The sequence below is a fragment of the Manduca sexta genome, unplaced genomic scaffold (genome assembly GCF_014839805.1).
Source record: "Manduca sexta isolate Smith_Timp_Sample1 unplaced genomic scaffold, JHU_Msex_v1.0 HiC_scaffold_40, whole genome shotgun sequence".
In the NCBI taxonomy this organism is placed as follows: domain Eukaryota; kingdom Metazoa; phylum Arthropoda; class Insecta; order Lepidoptera; family Sphingidae; genus Manduca; species Manduca sexta.
The window spans coordinates 1-23,880 of NW_023595129.1; the positions used below are offsets into that span (position 1 = coordinate 1).

The 23,880-nt window shown below is 34.9% G+C and overlaps 1 protein-coding gene and 2 non-coding genes across 3 annotated transcripts; 1 reads left to right on the top strand and 2 right to left on the bottom strand.

Moving 5' to 3' along the window:
* The first annotated feature begins 182 nt into the window (after positions 1 to 182).
* On the top strand, positions 183 to 2,498 carry LOC119193333. The gene is made up of 3 exons (XM_037446927.1): positions 183 to 624; positions 1,165 to 1,348; positions 1,742 to 2,498. The coding sequence occupies exons 1-3, from the start codon at positions 202 to 204 to the stop codon at positions 2,011 to 2,013; spliced, it is 879 nt and encodes a 292-aa protein (XP_037302824.1). The 5' UTR covers positions 183 to 201; the 3' UTR covers positions 2,014 to 2,498.
* A 4,378-nt stretch (positions 2,499 to 6,876) lies between these two features.
* Positions 6,877 to 6,947, bottom strand: Trnag-gcc. The gene has a single exon. It is a non-coding gene; the product is annotated as a tRNA-Gly (tRNA).
* Positions 6,948 to 7,341: 394 nt separating this feature from the next.
* Trnag-gcc lies at positions 7,342 to 7,412 on the bottom strand. The gene has a single exon. It is a non-coding gene; the product is annotated as a tRNA-Gly (tRNA).
* Positions 7,413 to 23,880: the final 16,468 nt, after the last annotated feature.

Here is a 23,880-nt window from a genome sequence, read left to right on the forward strand (position 1 = left end):
AGTCCATCATTTACATAATGTTTAGCTAAACGTAACAGAACAATCGATACTAATCTGCCATCATCTCAACACAATACAATGTGTTTATAAAATCATCTGAATTATTATTTGAAAGCAAACAAACATCCTTAGGCATTATATAGATGACGTTTGAAAGTTTTGGATCAATCTTTAGTGGATCAGCAACTAGAACGACAGACAATGTGGTGTTCAATAAAACGAATCTGTTTCTTCATATTAACGTTAAAATCTCTAGCAAGTTCTTGTGATTGTGAGAAGAATCACACATCGAAAAACGTGACTGGAACAGCGAAATCAAAGCAATATTTTGCAATTGGAAAAAGAGGTTTAGATCTTGATTACTCGACGACAGAAACTAGTAATGTAAACATAAGTGTAACAGAAGTTATTGAAACAACAAATAGTAAATTCAATGCAGCGTTTAATGTAAAAAATATATCGAAGTCTATTTTAACAAAAGATATGAGAGAAACATGCCCATATTACATAACCGGTCTTGGGTTTGATATAGACAAAATGGCGGATGTTTGGCAAACTGCATATTATCGGATGTCTGATAGGGTTTCTTGTTTCAAGATTCATATACGGAAAACTTCTGAGAGGGTAAGTAATACTTTAGAATTTAATATCGTTTCAACAATGCACAGTTATAGATTTTGTAATTTATTTTAATGCTTTTGAATGACGAGACGAGCTTACCGTTCGCCTGATAGTAAGCGACCGACCATAAACAGTAGAAATACCATCCAACACCATGAATTATAAAGTATTGTTTGGTATTTCACTGCGATCGCCATCCTGAGACATGAGATGTTAAGTCTTTTTATATCCAGTAATTACACTCGCTACATTGTCCTTTAAACTGAAACATAACAGTGACTACATACTGCTGCTTGGCGGCAGAAATAGACATTGCGGTGGTACCTACCCAGGCGGACTCCCACATATGAGAGAGCTACCAGCTTTAGCTATTGTGTTATTACCACAGATTAGTATCTCTATTTCTCAATATTTTGTCTAATACCTACAAATATACAATGTAAAGTATACAAATAATCACTAAATAAGGAGTTTCAATAATTAACTTACTACATCTATCAGTATTAAGAACTTAAAGTTTTCACAAAGTTGTTGTTAAAACAGGAAAGAAAAAGAAACTTACTAAAATACGGTAACTTCAATAACACAGTTGATTGGAACAGCTGCCTTCTGGAAATAAAGTCTGGTGAAAGGCCGTATGCGTTCGACAGAAAACACTTCTTACAAGTAAATGAAAGTAGTAAAGGAGTTTTCGCAAACGTTATTTTCGATGAAAATGACGACAGAGGTAAAGCAACAAATCTGAATACCTATTAGCTCTACACTAATACTCTTTACCTTATTAACTCCTGGGGCCTTATTCCCTATCATCATCATCATCAGTCACAGCTTGTCCACAGCTGACCATGGGCCTCCCCAAAGACTTCCAGATCGCCCTATTGGATGCGACCCGCATCCAGCGACCTCCTACGACTTTTATGAGATCATGTGTATATATTATTCCCTATGCCATAGGTTATTTTGCCAGCTCGTAATAAGCACTGAACGAACCGCGTTGCGTTTAACACAATAGAAATTGGCATACAAAATACTATTTCACGAAGCTAACGTAACACAACCGTGTTACGCGTTTACATTGACATAGAGAATAAGATCCCTGATCTAATATAAAAACTTTCAGAAAACCAAACGAAAATACGCTTACACGATGAAAGCGCTGACCAATGGCTGGTTATAAAGAACCTGCTCCTCATGAGGGATTGTGAGAACGGAGACGTAGCTGTCTTCTCTCGGGTACCTCACCAACCACGACTAGAAGATGTTTGGGATGCGCTAAAAGTCTTCGGAGAAGTGGCTATGAACGGAACGCTAGCTTGCCTAGAAGATGATAGGGTACAAAGAAGCATAAAAAATGTTTTGCAAGAAGTATTGTTTAGGTTTCGTTTGTTTTAAGTGTAATAAATTATGAAATAGCTAGCTCACTATTACAAGGTCCTTACTTTTTGTTTATATCAGAAAAATGAGATTAAAAATTTTCATGTTGGTGTGAAAATTGGGAAAAATAATTCAAGTTTCCCCCTTTATTTATGTTTTTTTATTATATGAAACGTTTACTAAAAAGGCAAAATTGACTTATATATAAATTAACAAATGCAAAAACACATAACATAGAGCCTTGTAATAGTGAGCAAGCGAAATATAGTTGCCATTAAAATATTTTAAACTAGATATGAATTTATTATCTGAAAAAGATATTAGTCCAATTAACATGTTAATCTAGCTTCAAGCCAAGCTGTTCATCAGTCAAACTCTGCTAATCTAGACGCAGTTATAAACAACGCTCTAACCAACTCTAACGCTCTAGCCAACCAACACCAACTTAGAAACAAGTTAGTGTTTCCAAGTATCGTACTCAATACACAGAGAAGATAAAAAAAATATTAAACAACCCTATCACATCTTGGGACGGAACAAACTCGGCAAAAAGTAGCTACCCTTTCACCTCTGCCTACCGGTTAATACATATAACCGTTAAATATGTTTTTATGCTACTCGTTAACAGTATTAAACAAAGTTTGCCCCCATCACATCATTGGACGCACGGCGAAAAGTGGGTACACTAGCTATGCCTCTGCCTATCCCTTCCATAAAAGGCGTGAGTGTTACCAGTTTTACACAATCACTAGACCAAATCATAGACTTTTACTAAGCCAGCATAATATTATGCAAATCCTCCCTTTGAGCGAACGAATATACGTAACATTCAAGTTTTAATTAAAACAGTATTCATAAAGTATACAAAAATATGAAACGAAATAACTCCTTTGATTTCCATGAAAGCGTGACACGTACGCTTACTTTATTCCAATAATTAAATTGAATTAACGGAAACATTATTCTGAATGCTGTTTGAGTTTACATTTATTTTAATGAGTGTTGATTAAATTTGTTTCTTTCGGAGCCGATTCAGTATATATCGGATTATATATCGGATATTTTAAGTAAGTAATTAAGTTGTTCATAATTATGTATATAATTTTACGGCATTGACAATAAACAATATAAAGTGTTTTGTCTCTATCTCTCTAATGATTTGATCAAAGGAGGCTAAATTGTGATTATTAAAACGCTGATTAGTTATAAACAACGATGACCGGTGCGTTGCATATTGAACTGGGAACAGAAATATCCTAATAAGTCTACCTCGGTGGCGTAGTTGTCATACGCGGTACGAAAACAACTACCGCGCTGAGGTTCTATGTTCGAAACCATGTTCGCCAAAAGTAATAATGCTGAGATTTATACATCTTAAAAATTACTCAGTCGCAGCTTGGAGTCAGGAACTGGCAGTGTGATACCCCCGTGCCTCGAAAAGCACGTAAAGCCATTGGTCCTGCGCCTGATCTCTCTCCGGTCATGTCGGATTGCCGTCTCACCAGACTATGAGAGTTGTGCGCTATAATATCTCCAGAGCACCTGGCTGATCTCCAATGATATTGGCTGCCGTGACCGAAATCCGGCTAGGAGGGATTCATATCTCATATACTGAGCTATAGAAAGATGGTTATTTTACGACAGCCTCCATTTTATTGAGATGAATATCGATTTCGTGAGAATTATGACAAGATCATTTTTATATAAGTACTAGCTTATGCACGCACCTTCGCCAGCGTGAAGAAGGTTTCCGGGATAAAAAAAAAATCCGACTTACTTGATATGAATATTTATATTATGACCAAAAAATCATTATAAATTGTAGTCTATGTGTTATTCTGATGTATAACCAATATTACTGTAAAGTTTCATCCAAGTCCGTTCAGTAGTTTTTCGTGAAAGTGGAACAAACATACATACATACATATATCCATCCTCACAAACTTTCCCATTTATAATATTAGTAGGATATATAAGCATCTATAAAACTTGCATAACCAAAATCGTTCCCTCAAAGCATTTAAAACTGAATAAATTCAAGACCGATTTCAAGTTTTTTCTCGAACCGTCTTTATAATTGCCAAGACTGGTCGCTCCAATTATCCGTAACAAATTCAATGGTAGAAAAGTTTTAAAAATTTAAAACGGAGGCACAGTCAGGCACATAAGCAGCTGAACAAATTCCAAACTTCAAAACGCCTATAAATTTAAAAATAAAAACGTTTTTTATTCTTTCTATAAAGTAAAGTGAAGACCTGGTATTTTATTTTTGTGAAGAACATTTTTTTTTATTAAGAACACAAAAGTTTATAAGTGATTTGAAGATTTGAATTCGTTGAGCTACTTATGTGGCTGACTGTACATTAAATAAAGATGAGACTGAAAGTTTGAGCCTTGAGCCGTTACTTAAAAAATACTTTTCGTAGGTTTGAAGAGAAATCTATACTAAACGGAAGAATTTGTTTGTTTAAACCAATTTTGAAACATTTGTTTTTACGAGATGAGCTTGCCGTTTGCCTGATGGTAAGCAATACGACCGCCTATAAACAGTAGAAACACCATCCAACCCTTTGAATTACATGTCCAGTTACACTAACTACAAAATTTATCAAACCGGAACACAACAGTGACTACACAATGCATGCAGCTAGGCGGCATAAATAGACATTGCGATAGTACACCTAGGCGGACAATCACATATGAGAGACCTACCACCAGTAAAACGAATTTCAAAGCAGCCATATTAAACAGCAACTTCAGGGCGCGTGCTGGTCTTTCCCAATACTTTTCATTGTAACTGACTTTACATGAAACGTTAACATCGTGAAATACCCAGCATACCTGTGCGTATTTGAGAATAATTTGTAGGTACCAATAAATTTTCACTTCGAGTTTTTTATATTGAAAAGATTCCTTTTCCCATATCAAGTTATTATAAGAGGACAGCTGAATACACCGGACACTTTTTAATATAAGTACTTTTAAATAGTACTAGCTGTGCCCGAGAAAATCAGTGTGTTACATTTTTTTTCCCGCGTAAATCCCGACCCACGAGATTTTTACACCCACGCGACCTCTTCAACAATAATCGTTATATTTCAGTAAATTTACATAAAACTGTAATGCACTATTAACCTAAAGCTTCCTCAAGAATTGCACTACCTTTTAGTAAAAACTGTACAGAAATCCGTTCAGTAGATTTTGAGAAAATCGATCACATACCAACAGACAGCTTTTGATGATTTTGTTTTATAATATGTATAGATTATAGGTATATTAGAAACTGATGCCATTATTATTTATAAGTACTGCTATTATAAAACAAAATATATTCTCTGTACTTACATGAAAGTTCTATGTGAAACAAATAAAATAAGAATCTGTCAAAAGATCTATGTCTGAGTTTTTTTGTACTTCTTATAAGATTAATAAGGCTTTCCTCTGGTGAATTCGAAATTCGGAAATATAAAATGTAAAAATATGAACGACATAATATAGTTATTAACAATTATCATTTTCATTCGGTAATGTGAAGTCTTGGCATCCATTACGATTACGAAGGATAATTGGCGCCTAGCTGCCGATTGCTAGCAATGTTTTATCTTTAACTTACTAGAGTTTGCTCACGATCTCCCGCAATATGTCCCCCGTAATAAAGTAGCCTATAAAACGTGGGAATAATATACCTGTCTAATTATTAAGGAAGATTTTCAGCATCAGGTCAGTAGTTCCAGAAATTACGACCTAGATTGAAACTTTAATATTATAGCCCTTATAAGTTATAATATTAATTTTACATAAAAAATACTTTAATATTAACTGTGTAATTAAACAACCAACCATCTACATAATTGTTTACGGCAAATAATTATTTTTCGGATAACCTATCTCAAACAAGTTTTGATAAATTATCTAGCGAATTGCATTATTTACACAATAATCTATACTTATAATAAATCTGTAGAGAGGTCAATTCTGTACATGAAATATATTTCCAAAATAACTGTCAGGGGGTGATTAGGGATCGATACTGATGCCAAAAATGCAATTAGTAAAATTTTTGTCTGTCTGTCTGTCTGTCTGTCTGTCTGTCTATCTGTCTGTCTGTCTGTCTGTCTGTCTGTCTGTATAACCGTTATAGAAACAAAAACTACTCGACGGATTTTGACGAAACTTGGTACAATTATTTGTCATACTCCTGTGCTGGTTATAGTATACTTTTCATCACGCTATAATTAATAGGAGCAGAGCAGTGAAGGGAAATGTTGGGAAAACGGGAGAAGTTACTCCATTTTTAAGCTTCCGTCGCGTGTGCAACCTTAATGGTTAAAGCTACACAGAAATCATGTATGACGGAAATGTTCTCCTTAAAATTATGTAAAAAATATCCCACGACAGCATATGTCTATCTTTTATGGTTGACTCACAATAACACGTGTAACTCCCGATAGCTTAGCAGTTCGAAGCTTTCTCATTATATTTGTCTTCTCTTACATTTATAACACTCTCAGTCATCCCTAATTAAAAAGTTAACATTATTAAATATTCCATAAAAAAGAATCATAGAAATCGGTATAGAAACACCAAAGTTATACATGAAATACGCTAATAATAAGCCATCATGCGTGAATACTGAATCATGCTATAAGGATTATTTTTGTATATACATAAGGTCGCGAACGCACAGGCAGGCGGCTTGCTTGGCACCTAGAGGCTAGCGAATCACCTAGCGAGTAGCTTCGTAAAACGAACATTCTCGAACCTTCGCGACCAGCTGCATTTTTGAAGTCCGAAATACACGCGGGCGAAGCTGCGAGCGAAAGCTAGTATAAAATATAATTTTACGTTATAATAAACAAAAAAATAAAATAAAAAGAATCTTGCATCGGCCGGGAATCGAACCCGGGCCGCCCGCGTGGCAGGCGAGCATTCTACCACTGAACCACCGATGCTTGGATTCGTGCAACTAAAGAACGCATTACACGTACAAATCCATTCACCTTAAATTATTTTGTGTAATGTAATGTTCAAGAGTGCAAACAATAACTATTTTTAAGGTAAATGATCATGTTTACCAATTCCCAAAGAATTAGCTTGTCTGCCTTCAGAGGCAATTAAAAAAAATAAACAAATTGGCATCAAAAGTTTCTCATATCTGAATACAGTAAGTATAATATTGGAATTTGCTTAATGTTTTTTACATCTGCAGATAGTTTCAACGTATTGTACTTATTATCTACAACAAACCTATGGCCGTAAATGCTCAAATTCCAGGGACTGCTGGTTATACAAGCCAGCAGCGTATAGCAAACCTTTCTGACATAAAAGTATTAAAAATAACGTACTTGCATCGGCCGGGAATCGAACCCGGGCCGCCCGCGTGGCAGGCGAGCATTCTACCACTGAACCACCGATGCTTACAAAGTTAATATCGAAATTTAAATCTAGTTTGAAATAAATACATTACTAGATCATTCCTATATTATTGCTCAATTCATTAACCCGATAATTACGTGCTTACGTCAATAATGAAAAATCCAAAGCATCATCGCTGAATCAGTTTGAAGCAAAATAACTTCCATCGCAAAATGCTCTATTCTGCACTTACGGAAGATTGCGAGCAAACACTAGTCATATAACATGTAGACAAAGACATTAAACTATATTATAGATAGGTATAGACCGGCCATCAGGATCAAATTTTTTCTCCAAAAGTTATTACCAATTAATAAGTCGCTGTCTTACTTGAATTGTCCGTATGACAAGATATCACAGCGTCCTTAGATATTAATACAAAAATTATATGTTTACAGAAAATATGTTGATATTAACATAAAAACGCGCAAATTGTGATATGGAAAATATATGAAGTATTTCAGATTGATGTTTTGCTATTTCATGGTAAATTAAGTATCCATCACATAAGTGCAAAATTTTTATGACAATCTTCCCAAGGTCCGCTCTACATAATCTTAGAACGCTAATTAATACTACAAACATATATTACACATCAATGTTGTTAATTAGTAATTAGTATGAATACATGCTTTCACAAATAGATAGTATTTATTGAGAACCGAACATAGTTCGAAGACGATAATTGGATTAAAATTTAATACCAACCGAATTTAGTTCCAATCATTATAACTCAAATAGTATCTAATTAGCGTACTAGTGGCAGTAATGACTACGATCTATTGTTGTTTGACAGTATTAGAGCAAAATAAAGTATTTAAAATACCTAAATAGTAATTAGGACTTACTACTATTGGACCTAACTAGGTACTAACAGGAAAGTCAAAAAAAGGTATAATATATTGTAATATTTTGAAATATACAATAATCAATGCAAGTGGTAAAATAATTTAAAGATACACACAAAGTACATCATACATTTACGCTATTATCCTCGAAGAAGTAGGCAGAGGCGCAACTAGCACACCTACTTTCCGCCGTGTGTAATGTGTATTCCGCGAAATGATAGAGGGATTCTATCGCCGTATTTCCACAAACATACAAATTCCACAATTGCTCATTTCGCAAAATGATGTGGTAAGGAAGAGTCTATCGCCGTATTGGACACAAATTCCACAATTGCTCGACCGAAGATCGAACCCCAGACCTCAGCACTGCAGTCGTACCGCAATACAACTACGCCACTGAAGCGTCATGAATCAATAATTTTAATAGCAATTTTATTTTAAATTAATAAGACAATATCCACATTATTAATAAATTTATACCACCAAAGTAAAATAAATGTTTTTTAATTTCTTTTTCCATAAATCTGGAATAGATAGCTTCTAGAAATACATTTAGCGCCCTGTTCTATTGGGAGAGCACCTAAACTGCTTTTTCATATTTCCTACACCATACTCTTATTTATAACTAGCTTCCGCTCGCAGCTTCGTCCGCGTGGATTTCGGACTTCAAAAATGGAGCCGGTCGCGAACGTTCGAGAATGTTCGTTTTACGAAGCTACTCGCTAGGTGATTCGCTAGCCTCTAGGTGCCTAGCAAGTCGCCTGCCTGTGCGTTCGCGACCTTATATATATACAAAAATAATCCTTATAGCATGATTCAGTATTCACGCATGATGGCTTATTATTAGCGTATTTCATGTATAACTTTGGTGTTTCTATACCGATTTCTATGATTCTTTTTATGGAATATTTAATAATGTTAACTTTTTTAATTAGGGATGACTGAGAGTGTTATAAACGTAAGAGTAGACAAATATAATGATAAAGCTTCGAACTGCTAAACTATCGGGAGTTACACGTGTTATTGTGAGTCAACCATAAAAGATAGACATATGCTGTCGTGGGATATTTTTTACATAATTTTAAGGAGAACATTTCCGTCATACATGATTTCTGTGTAGCTTTAACCATTAAGGTTGCACACGCGACGGAAGCTTAAAAATGGAGTAACTTCTCCCGTTTTCCCAACATTTCCCTTCACTGCTCTGCTCCTATTAATTGTAGCGTGATGAAAAGTATACTATAACCAGCACAGGAGTATGACAAATAATTGTACCACGTTTCGTTAATCTCCGTCGAGTAGTTTTTTTGTTTCTATAACGGTTATACAGACAGACAGACAGACAGACAGACAAAAATTTTACTAATTGCATTTTGGCATCAGTATCGATCCCTAATCACCCCCTGATAGTTATTTTGGAAATATATTTCATGTACAGAATTGACCTCTCTACAGATTTATTATAAGTATAGAAGATAACTAATCTTTACCCAAACACGTCACAATATGTTTACATCCTAATTCCGTTAAAATCCACCGATTTGCACACCGGATGACAAAAGAGAGGGCATCTTTAGAAAGACCTTTGACAAATTAATCAACCAGCCTCAATCAGGCCCTCAATCTTTTCTTCTAACATGAATAGACCTCAGGGCCCTGACGTTACACCGTAGAAACCCCAATTTACTTTGATTAAAGTAGATAAAGGGTAAAGGCTTTCAATGGCTGGTTTAAATAAATTTGTCTTGCAAGAAGGGTTTAATAATATAAATTCGAGTGCATTTGTGGTTTCTTCATTTGAAATTCTCTTTTTTTTAGTTTTGAAACTAATTTTGAGTCTTCTTACAAGATCTTTAAATAGATATTTGCTTTTAATAAAGGTTAAAATGAACTTAATTTCTTTGTGGTGTTCGACTGTCTATGGTCAAGCTATATTGCTAAAAAGACAGAGTAAAAACATCCTGTCAAGCAAACAACAATGCATTTCCAATGTTCACCATTGCATTATTTTTATTTGCTTCATATTAAAAAAAATATGTTATAATGGGTATAAAAATGAAATAAATAAATTCATAAAAACACATATTCTGCAAAATAATAATTGTTAAAGAATCTTAAACCTAAAATTTTAAATGACATAAAATATTTATATTAACTCAACTGTACTTTAACATCGGTGATTTTATAAATAATTTTATTCTTTAAGGTTTTAATTAAAACAATTTCTAAAAACTGAACCGTGAAATCACTTCTTTGACATTTTAGTTGATTTACAAAAATAAATTCAGGACTCGTAGTCAAAGCCTCTTAAATAAATTCACTTTCGGATTTCCAGGAGGAAACACAAGCCTTAATAAACTTCACGTTTATGTTTTCCTTTCTGGTTAGAAATTTCCAGTGTAATTGTGACTTTACGTCTTAAGATTCGAAAGACAGGATAACAATTCAAAACTGTTTTGTTTGTAACTGAAATTTACATACTACTTTGGTTCGCGGTATCTCCTGCGTGAAAGTGTTTATCTGGGATAAAATTCTCGTTTTATTGTCACGCGATTCAAAGCCTATTACTGCTGAATAAAGGATTATTAAGCAATTATTTATCCTAGATAAGGGCACTGTAGGTTTTTTTACGGAACTCGAAAATGTATGCTATATTTTGAGGTATTTTGTCATTTTTTTTATTATATTATTATATGCTAAACAAATATTTATTTCACTGTTGAAGATGCACCTATTTTGTTTACCTCTGCACCACCCTAAGGTTGACTGGTAGAAAATGCCTTTAGCATTAAGTCCACCTTTATGTTTCTCTGTATAAATAAATATCCAAGATGACTGTAATGAGTAGTTTCATCATGATATTCAGCCTACTGTTGGACATAGGTCTCCTGCAATTCGCACCATTTCACCGGGTCTTCAGTCTGTCGCGTCCAGTTTCTACCAGTGATCTGTCACAAGTTGTCCCTCCATCTACTGTCAATTATTTAGTTATCAATAACGAACATATAACTGATCCAAATTCCCGTTTTATTGTCACGCGATTCAAAGCCTATTACTTTCAGTAGTTTTTGTGTTTATCGCGTTCAGATAGACATACGCGGTGGAGGACTTCGTTTTATAGTATGCATGTAATAGGGGCGATAGCCTAGTTGGTTGTGAAACGGACTGCTGAGACGAATGTCCGCAGGTTCAAATCCCAAAGGCACACACCTCTAACTTTTCTAAAAAACTTATGTGTGTATTCTTTGTGAATTATCGCTTGCTATAACGGTGAAGGAAAACATCGTGAGAAAACCTGCACACCTGACAAGCTCTCTATAGGAATTTTGAGGGTATGTTAAGTCTACCAATCCGCACTAGGCCAGCATGGGGGACTAAAGCCTAATCCCTTTCAGTAGTAGAGGAAGTCCGTGCCCAATAGTGGGACAGTATATTAATACAGGGGTAATATTATTATACATGTAATAAAACTGCCAGATGCTTCGAGATATTCATAAACTAATAACCGTTGATTAGTAGATATCTGCTTTTTTACGGTCACAGTTAGATGAATTCTCTGCATCTGAGGATAAGCGGAGTGGAATCTAGATAGCAGCGTCCATACAACTCGATTCCTACCGGCTTCCCTTTTAGGTTTATTTACGTGTGTTTTAGTTTGTATTTTCTTGTTATAAATTGGCCGCGATATGTTAACTAAGGCATATTTTTTGCATCGAGTTACCTTATAAAAAAATTCACCCTTCGCCACTGCTAGATAGCTACCAAACACTCTATGTTTTATGTTTATCCCACGCCGGACTCTTTGAATATGGATATATACAGTCTGATCCTTAAACGGACACATTTACGGGGCTATAGCGGGTTTTACATCTTCTATATAGTAGTCGCTATCCTGGCATATTCACAAATTAGGTGGCAGCCCACCATGAACTAAATTTCTTAACTTTTTTTTATACGACAAAGTGACGCCACTACACCTGATGGTAAGTAGAGTGGTGTTCAATAGAATGTCCACTGACGAAAGATGATTACCCTTCAGCAGTCGTCACAATTATGCCGGCCTGTTGGAACTGGATATACACAGACTGAGAAAAATAAAACTGTACTTCTATGTGTAGACTACTTTATTTTTTACTCTATATCAGGCATTGTAAAAATCCTTTTTCATCAGCTGCGAATACGGTGTCATTATAATTTATTACGGTACAGGATAATTCTGACGTGGTTGTGTAATATTTAATACGAATAGCCGCCATTTTTGTTGGGCCTTTTATGATGGAGTTTTGACAGGTGTAAACAAATTTCATAAGTAGGGTTTATGAATAAACAGATATAATATTTAGGGGTTTGTATTACAGCAACGAAGATCGATGTATTAAAATGGCACTCTGGCCTGCCATTGACAAAACAGAAATCATAAAAAGATCCAATGGTTCTTTCATTAATATATTTGATACTTATTAGAGAAACTGACTGCCTCGGTGGCGTAGTTGTATTGCATGTCCGGTACAATAGCGCTCTGAGGTCCTGGGTTCGAATCCCGGGTCGGGCAAAGTGATATTTGGGTTTTTCTGCTCAGTATCAGCCCGGAGTCTGGAATTTGTGCCCGATATGGCGATAGGCTCGCTCCCTATCACATCATGGGACGGAACATACTTGGCGAAAAGTAGGTGCCCTAGTTGCGCCTCTGCATACCCCTTCGGGGATAAAATGCGTGATGTTATGCATTATGTTATATAGAGAAACTGAGAAAATTGTGTTTTTACTATCTCAAATAAATTACGCTTTAGCATGGAATAGAATTTTAGTATTTTTTTTATATAGTAATAATAAAGTTTTATATTGCCCAAAAAAGTAAGCAAAGAGTAGGGCCCTACAAATAAAAGGCACATTATTCATAAGAATTTTAGTACTTAAAAATAATTTAAAACAAAACAAGCAGAGTCCCAAACTAGGCAAAAAATATTGGACATCCTCTGCCATAACAAAAACACAATCTCTACATACCAATTACCTACAAGCGAAGCAAAAATATCTTTCTCATTAAAATCATGATTACAACGTACGCCAACATTTATGATATTTAAAAAGCAATTTCCTTCAAAATAGATATAAAACAGAAACAAGATTAGAGAGAGCATGTCTTGAACAAAGAACATCCGAGGCTTGTATAGAAAATACCTATTGTTACTGACACAAAGAACTGCATGTAGTTCACAGTTCATTTCAACCGGAGATCTTGTAACGCGGTGTCTAATGAAGTTTATGAAATAAAAAATAACATTTCCAGCTTAATAGTGAATGGGGAACGATTTCAATGATTTTTTACACGTGCATGGCAAAGTGACCTGTCTGCATCAGGGCCCTTATTCTGTATGATAGTGTAAACGCGTAACGCGGCCGTGTCATGTTATCTCCGAGAAATGTGCGTGGAATGGTATTCTATAAGCCAAATTTCTATAGTCCTAAACATGATGTGTTGTGTTACGTGCTTGTTACGCACTGTTAAAATAACGTGCGGGATTAGAGAATAAGACCCCTGATGGTAAGTGGAGTGAGAATAGAATGTCGATTGGCGAGAGGTGATTACCCCTCGGCAGTCGTTCCTTACATTCGGGTAAGTTTCGGTTTTTATATCTATACTATTATATAAAGGTGTAGAGTTTGATTGTTTCTTTGAACACGCTTATCTCAGAAACGCCTGGTGTGAATTGAAAAATTTTATGTTAATTACTGTTGGATAGCCCATTTATCGAGAAAGGCTATAAGCTATGTAACATCACAATGTGAAATAGGAGCGGAACTAACATCTTGGATGCCAAACTTTGAATTCATATTGTATAGTAATATAATGTTTGCACACACGAAACGTAAAGCTAACAGACTCCAATGCATGCTCGAGGAAGGTAACTTAAAAATAACATTCACCTTATGCACCACATCTATCGATATTTGAATATTCAAATCAGCATCGCAGTGCGCACACGACTGGTTTGCGTCGAGCCGATTTTCATACATAATAATAATAATATAATAATATCAGCCCTGTTTTATATACTTTGCCCACTGCTGAGCACGGGCCTCCTCTACTACTGAGAGGGATTAGGCCTTAGTCCACCACGCTGGCCTAGTGCGGATTGGCAGACTTCACACACCTTCGAAATTCCTATAGAGAACTTCTCAGATGTGCAGGTTTCCTCAGAATGTTTTCCTTAACCGTTAAAGCGAACGATAAATTCACAAAGAATACACACATGATTTTTAGAAAAGTCAGAAGTGTGTGCCCTTAGGATTTGAACCTGCGGACATTCGTCTTGGCAGTCCGTTCCACACCCAACTAGGCTATCGCCGCTCATTTTCATACATGATTATACTTAATTCATTTGGTTTTTAATTTTTACTGGCTTAAAATATAGATAAGGCTTTCAAGTTTATGTATGTACCTTTCACTATTTACTTCGACCGCTTTGTCCTAGACTACTTAATAGATTATAATTTGTCATTATTTTGTCGATAATTTATCCAATTTAATGTTTCTACGTATCGTTAAACTAGTTCATTTATAGTAGTTATGTCTACCTACCTTTTCAAGACTATAAGCATATAATATATTTATACGCTCCGTAAAAATATTATATTCTTAACTTCTCAAAATTGTGCAGTAATGACTAAAATCTGTCGTCTGCGTTGCACTTAAAGCCCAATTGGATGGAACTAAAGTCTGAAAACGGAACATCATATCGTTTCAGGAAGCCCTTTGACTACGTTTCCGTCGCAGGTTTCTATTGCAAATAGTTTAATTTGTTAATTTCCTTTTGCAACTCGAAGTTACCGGCGTTATTTGTTAAAGGTATTCTTTTTCGTTCATTATTATAATGTTATTCTATAATTTATTTAATAGAAGGTATATAAAATATGTACAGTTTCTATCTACCTATGAATATTGCAATTATATTACTGAACCATTAGCAAATCTAATGCACTGATTTATTTTATATGATAAGATAATAAAAAATTCACAAACAATCAAATTAGTTTTGAACGCAATCTGTATCGCCTTGCTGTCTTACTGCTGAAGATTGAAAATGGCTCAAAAGTTTTTTGTTACAACAATTTAAAACCCTTCTATAACAATAAAGCGTCAAATTATTCGAAATTTTACCTTCCGATTCATTGCTGCAATACAAGATCGACATAACTGTAAAATGTATTAATAATACATTATAAATCACAAATACAGTTGAACAGTTACCAGTAGTTTCATAAAGCGCATGTAGCACATAAGCTTTCGTAGCAGGCGACCCATGCGTAGCTCGTAATCTCGTAGCAATTTCGTAGCGCGGCCTAATTGCATATTCCGTTTTATTCAGTCTTAGACCGACAATCAGGGAATTAAACGCCTCTATGAGTCCACTAGAATTACCGTTAGGGCCCTAATTATGCCTTGCGAGATTATCCAACGGTAAACTGCATTATAATGGTTATGGGCAGTTAGTTTCCAATTACGTATTTGAAACTTCAAAGTGCAGTATGAAAGTTCTTTCCCCTCGGATATTGCAGAAAGCGTTTAAAATATATACAGTAAAGTAATGTATAAGTATAATTCTGATTGCCTACTTCAGTTTATTATAATGATTCAGTCCATATTTCCGTTTAAAATCTTAAAAAAATATACATTTTCGTGTCCACATTCGCATTGTGCCTGATATAACAAAAATCCCATTTTCTATCATAAATTTTAAATATTGAAATTGCTCTAGCATCTATATTCACCCCCCAAGGGATACGCGTATGTAGTTTCGTTGAAATTACTTTTAGTTTTATGAATGAGAAGTGCTCGTAAGGTTCTAAATTTTAATCTGCATTTTAACTTGATGCTTTCACGGATATAGAATGGACGGCTGCAGTTAATTTGAAATTTACTTTGGCGCAAATGCAGCCTTATAATAGAGTTTTTAAGCTCGCCAAGAGGTGCTTTGCAGTATACAAACTCCGTTAACAAGTTTTTACTACTTTGATATACGAAACGAAAGGGTAATCTACGGAATCTTATTTGTAGTCGAAAGAGTGAATACACGGGATGGCGTTAAGTTTATTTAGGATCGTCTCTGGGTATAATAATAATACCAACCCTGTATTATATACTATCTTACTGGGCACATGCCTCCTCTACTATCGAGAGGGATTAGGCCTTAGTCCACCACGCTGGTGCGCGGATTGGCAGACTTCACCTAACTTGAAAATTCTTAGAGTATTACTCAGGTGTGCAGGTTTCTTCACGATATTTTCCTTCGCCGTCAAAACAAGCGATAATTCACAAAGTATACAGTATATATATATATATATATATATATATATATATATATATATATAACTTTAGAAAAGTCAGAGTTGCGTGCCCTTGGGTTTTGTACCTGTGTCACGGACCTAAACCGCACCTATTACATTGCATGACTTATTTCATGTCGTGGGTCATTTTCCAAGGTTCTGCTAGAGTTACTTTGTACAAAGAAAAAGCTAAGATATTACCTTAAAATTTAAATTTAAAAAACAAATATTTGAAGGGTAACCATGAGGAAAAATGAAACCTATTTTAAACTGCTTTGTTATGGTTTTCCAGTAATCGATAGCAAACCGGAAGTTTAATATACCAAGTCCGTGACACGCAACAACTTATTTGAACAGGTAATTATTACTAACATAATATTTAATTCTCAGAAGAATTATGTTAAGTAACTAGCTTTTGCTCGCGGCTTCGCCCGCGTGAAGTAGTTTTCCAGATTTTTTGTCTACTTATTTGTTATGTATCGTCATATTATGACCAAATTACACAAAATCATTATAAATTGTAGCCTACGTGTTATTCAGACGTATAACCAATATTATTATAAAGTTTCATCCATATCCGTTCAGTAGTTTTTCGTGAAAGATGAAGAAACATACATACATCCATGCTCACAAACTTTGGCATTTATAATATTAGTAAGATGGTCTAAATGAGATTTTGGTTTATTTTTCTGAAAAATTCATGACATTCACTTATATAGAGTAGGTCTTATATAGTATTATAAAATGAAGATTTGCGAATGTTTTGATGTTTGTTAGAACTATACACAGAAACAGCTGATCGGATTTGGATGAAATTTGCCACAGGGATAAACCATGTTCTGGATTCACTCATGGGCTACTTTTATCCCGATAATTGCTCCAATGTGAAATCACAGATTTATTAAAATCTAATTTTTAAATAGATGTCGCTGACATCGTTTAGGTAGCGTTATGAATGACTTCAGTGATTCAATGACCTTTGTAGCAGAAAAGGCTTTTCACACAGGCAAAGCTGCGAGCAACATCAAGTACATAATTAGACAGGCTGATATAATAATGCAAGTAACTATTGAAGGACACGTCGCTCGATTGTGGACGTCATATTCGAATGATAAGTAAATAAATAAACATTTGTTTCTGCTACAATTATAAAATCGTAACATGACAGTACTGCGATATAACTGCAAAAGCATCTTTTTAATGAATTATGTAGGGTATATGAAAAATATACATAGGGCACATGTAGTACCTTTGTTATAAATATAAAATTTAATATACGATAAATAAATCACGAATTTCAAATTTAAAAGAGTTATTTAATGACTTTCTAAAATGCAAGCATTTTTCGTTCCCATACATAATTAACGAATATAAAACAAAATTACAACTCGAGATAGAGCGACTAATGTTTATGTCCGACATTTCTTTTGACAAAAAATAAATGTAAGCTCGTCCAGTGTAACGCAACAATTGTTCATAAACTTGTTTTATTATAAATTATTTGTTTCTTTTGTTCAAATGATTCATTATAAGTTGCCAACAAAACAGATTAGACTACTTATTATTAGTTTAAATTATCTCTCCATAATATAAAGGCGATGTTTTAAATGGCGAACATGTAAGAATAAATATTTGAAAAACAAACGCTATTAAATCATTAAGTGAAATTTGGTTTTCACACGGATATACATGTCTCAAATTCAAAACAGGAAAAATAGTCAATACGATTTATTTAGAAAAAGTCTTTCAGGTGGTCAAAGCCGCGTGCAAAACATAATAGATAAGATGTTTGAATGTCTCCGATTATTTCGAATGTATGCAAACGAATTTCTATAGAACTAGTTTACCGTATTCTGTGAATTCCAATGCTCCTAGATTCTTGAAAGCAGGTCGAGCGTATTTTACTTGATACGAAATTCCAAACGTGCACGTCATATTTGAAATACTGTATCATTTTCTAGATTTTGCATATGAATAAAATCTTTGAGAGGCCCGTATTCAGCAGTGGATGGCTTCATCATAATAATGATAACAAAAAAAATATGTAAGTCGAAACATCGGGTAATTTGAAATCGTGCAAAAACAACACATCTAAACTCGACCACCAAAGGTTGCAAAGATTGTACCTACTTCTACGTCGACAAGGCGTTAAGCTTACATTGTGACAAATCTGTTGGAAATATACACCTTTATAAATTACTAGCTTTTGATCGCGGGTTCACCCAAGTGAAGATGTTTAACCGGGATAAAAGTTCCGTTTAACATTACCTCAGCATTAAAGTAGCCAATAGCCTATAGGAGTAATGGAGCTTCCCATTAGTGAAAATAAAATCCAAATGAGTCTAGTAGTTCCTAATATTAGTGCGTTTAAACAAACAAACCCTTTAGCTTTATATATTAGTATACGATTCTCTTCAAACGTTTGAAATATGGAATAGTTACGACTACGGAGTGAGTTCTGGGCATTGTATTTATGACGTCACTCCATCAAAGTGACATTACTTTGACGTTTTTATTGTGATGACATCGTGCGGGTTCAATTTCGACTCATAACGCGATCTTTTGTTGCGATTTATGCCTGAAACTATTTATATTCTTTTGGTATTTATGATAAATTGAATTTAGCATTATTCGATTGATAGTTGTCACTTGTGAGTGAGTCCTCTCTAGTGCTCTCTTTGTTATAATTTTTTTAGGGAAATTAACATTAGTTCCTCAAGGAGCTTTGTCAGTTAGGCGGGCGATCAGAAAAACTAGGCCAAATAATTGTTTAGTACCTGAAATTCCACATTACAGAAATAAGGACAGATAGAAAATATATGATAAAGACTGTGCGTAAACCAGCTTATGAGTCCTTTTTTTGGTTTCGCTGAGAAAGTGCCTTATGACTACCGCCTAGCCTTTGTGGTTGGCGATTGAGCAGTTATGTTGGCGTTCCCGTGCGTTCGAAACGCGGCGTTGAGCCGCCTGAATTTGATGCCATCCTTTGGGCATGCTTTATAAACCTGTCTTAATAATTTTAAGTCTGTACTCGCTTATTGCTATATAGTTTATCTATGGTTACCTCTATCCTCCTTGCGTCGATGTCCTCAATGCTGATGGTCGTGAGCCCTACACGGATCACTTTATCCGAACTACACTGCACGAATGGTGCCGGATCTCTGCAAGGTGGATTGCTTCGTGCATCTTGCTGTCGAGAGCGGAGCGAACTTGGTCCAAGCAGCGCATCGGATTCCGCCCCGAGATGTTTTACCCTGGGTAAAAGATCCTCTATAATTCTCTTTGAAATTCTTCTATGTAAAACTGTTGTACAATAAAATGTTTTTGTTGTTACAAGTATAAATCAAACTCAAAAACAAATTTAAAATCTCGTTTTCATATCATTACATTTAAAATACAGTAAAAGTATAAATACCAATATCAGTAGTTTAAATTTTAAAAATCAAAAGCAATCCTCCGGCAATTTAAAATGTAACCAACATAAAAAGCGTACTTTAAAATTGCCGCTCCGTTAAAAGAGCCCCAAGCATTCAAAAGGCAAAACTTTTCGCCCAATACAGTACGACGTAGCATATTAAAACAAAATAGAACAAATTATTTTCCGCAAACAGCTCGAAGTTTCGACAGCACTCGTGTTTATGATACGAACTCGACTCTGGATATATAAAAATTAAGTTTGAATTCCTCTGAGCACTGCAATGCGCTTTGTTTGAGGTAATATTTCAGTTGTACTGGCTGTATTTAACTTTACATTCAAGTGCCTTACCAATTTACATCTAAAATATAAATCAATTGTATGGCATATGATGATGATGACTATATTGGCCCATTGATGGTGATTCTTGCCTTACCGAATTTTGATTCTTTCCTAACCGAATTTCGGTCCTGGCGGCCAACCTTGATGAAGATTAGCCAGTTACGCAGGATATATTATAGTGAACCAGCAACCCGAGTTTCACTGGCAACCAAAGTTCTAAGATTCTACTGTTACGTCTTAACTGACAATGACGTCATTCAAACATAATATTTACATCTGAGGTTTGTATAGTGTACGCAAGCTTATCTTAGCAACATAATGTTTGTCTCTTTCTTTACAAGGTTTTGGCCTATCTGAAAAAATAGGATAAGTATATGTAGGTGATTTAGACTCCTTCTATGCTTGTTATTGTTCTGAGATTTAATCCTACTTTTGTATAGAAATAAAGCGACAACACGAATCCAAAACGTCAGATAACATTTAAATAAGAAGCACCAATCAACCATAGATTAAATACATTCGTAATGAAATTGCGATACAAAGTGAAATTTTATCAAAAGTCTGAGACGGACCTTATGCATTCGCTTGTCGGCGACTCAATCGCAAAAAGTTTCCATCCAAAGGCTTGGTTTGTTAATCGTTCGATAAATAATTTAAATACACGAGACGTTTAAAAAAAATATGACGAATAACTCCTTTTTACGAAATGAGAACGTTCTGTTTTTAAAATCTATGAAAATTCTTACCTGATAACTTACTCTATGGTGAAATTGTCTTCTAATAAATAGTGGGAAGAAGTTGTTGAAAATATAATTTTAATGGCAATTATGAAACTTAGTAAAATCTGGAAGATTCCGAGGCGGATTGGACAACAAATTATGAATTTTGATTAGTAGATAACACTTGTATACTTAGTAACAGTGCAAAAAATACTTGCTCGTTATAATACAAAAGAACAAACTCAATAATTTATGAACAACACGAAATAAAACAAATAATCCGACAAAGTTAAATTAACGCAAACTCATACAAAATAAGATGCAAATTGCAATACTCCAATTCGTATAATCAATTCAGCTGCGATCTTTTAGCCCGATGTCCAGAAAAGTTTGCTTCAAATTTAATTAAACTTGCAAGCCTGAATTTCAAACGACCTTTTTATCCGCTGCAATCAGATTTAACATCGGTTCTACTGATGGTTTTACTTTCCGAGTTTTGGGTTTTGGGGTTTTGTATGTACTTCCATTGTAAAAATAATGAGTTTATGTTTTGTTTGAACCGACTTGTGTGCTAATTGCTTTGGTGGCATAGTTGTACTGCATGCGAGGTTACGGCAGCCCTCTGAAGTACTGGTTTCGAATACCGGGTCGGGCAAAGTGATATTTTCTGCTCAGTATCAGCCCGGTGTCTGGAATTTGTGTCCGATATGGTGATAGGCTCGTCCCCTATCACATCATGGGACGCAACATACTTGACGTGGGTGCCCTAGTTGCGCTTCTGCATACCCTTCGGGAATAAATACGTGGCATGTGTTTGTTTGTTTTTTGACTTTTGTCCAAAGTACAGTACTTATCATAGGACTGAATCATGAGCAGGGTATAATTGATAATCAGCGCTGTTTAACAGCATATACTGAGCTGGAAGCCCTTATAATACACATATTGTAGCAAATCGATTGCATAGTATTGTTAACTGTGTGATTTTTTTTTATTGATTTATGGGTTTTGTATCTCACACAGAACCCCTATAAAATCTTTTCTTCATTTATATTATGGCTGTTGCGGTTTATTTATCGGTAATTTTTCAAATGTCGAGTAATAATAGCAGATACAAAACAAAAAGAGACTATAAAACAAGATCGCCATTTTCGTCTTTGTAAGATAGCATTATTGTTCATCGACCCTTCTATCTACATGTCAAGATCCTTTTCCTCAGGAACGCGTAAAGGTATCAAGTTGAAATTCATATCAAATACTTTATGGTCTCTCTTGGCTGTGAAAAATCAAACTTGTATTGTCAACGCAATGAAAATGCCTTTTATGTCACATATTTAGCAATTTCAGAAGTGAATCAAAACCTAGAAGGTACTTCCAGTTGAGCTAGAATCATAAAATTTGGCAAGAAGCAATGTCTTATAGCACATATAAAGAAAAATAATAATGTTTATCGCATTAAAACCACTAAAACAACAGAAAATGTATTATCGTGAAGGAATTCATCTTATGTTTCCACAGCAACTGTCAATCTCATCTTAAGTATTCAAATAACAATTTGAAACTCAAACGTATTTCGTTTTTGAACGTAAACAACGTCAGCAGTTTGCCAAGATGAGACTATTTGCTGTATCGGCAATCGTATTGATACGAATAGTTCGTGCTGAATCAATATTCTTACTGACAAACGATTTAGAGCGTAAAGACGCTTTTACGAGCAGAACCTGAGACGGGAGGTTCTGGCTTTGGTTCCTAGTACGGGTAACTTAAGATTTGTCCTTACACAACAAACTATACTATCAAATTGGAATTACTAGATGCCTAAGGCTGCCCTATTATTGTAATCAAATTTAACAGCTCATGTGATAGGACCCTTTCTTTGAATTTTTATCTGAGGTGCTTTACAACTGGCTTATTTAGTTGTAAACGTCCCTATCCTTGAGGTTAAAATGCATCCTTAGTTTATTATTTTGTCACCCGCTTTGCTATGGAGGGAAGTGAACAATTAATATTTCCAACTCCTCCCTACCTATTTGATTAATTTCGTTATGGGATAATGACATATTAGTTTTCCCTGAGACTCGCCGAGCTCCACTGTTCGGTGTCATTAGATGCGTGCCACTGCTGATCCTGCCTTACAGGAGTTGTAGTGGTGGGTGTGAGCAGGGGAAAGTCTTTAGATGCTCAAGGGTTACTTTATCGAACCTGTATTAAAAAATCATCCGATAATATTTTTTTATTGTCAAAGTTACTACAATGCCGGACAAATTTAGACCTTCACCGTATATGCCATAAGAAAATAATGCTGTGATTACTATTGTATATTCTAACCCTTCAAGGTTATCCCCAAAACATCGATAAAGTTTCAAGACCTATTGACGTTTATAGCGTACAAAGAGTTTAAATATCGATATTTCGTAGAGTCCCACATTGTATGGATATTGGAATCCGGCCGACGTGTATCGGCGCTGTATTGAGCCCGAGATATCCTCCAGAAAGCTTAAGGCAATCCAACCGACGTTCCTATATTAAATGTCAACTAAACATATATTGCGGAATATCTTCTTTCTAATATCAGTCAGGAAAATGAAGGATACTAAACAATAAAGAAATTGTATATTAGCTCTCTGCGTTTAGAATCACGGTTGTCATAGCGTGCTTTTCAAAAATTTTGGAAATGGATTCAGTTATAAAATTACCTAGAAAATAACTTAAAATATTTGCTACATTTATGTATTCTATATCACAATCTAAACAAACTCAAAATTTGTCTTAATTGTAATTCTGTTCCAGGCAATTTTAACTAGTCTAAACTAAATCAAAA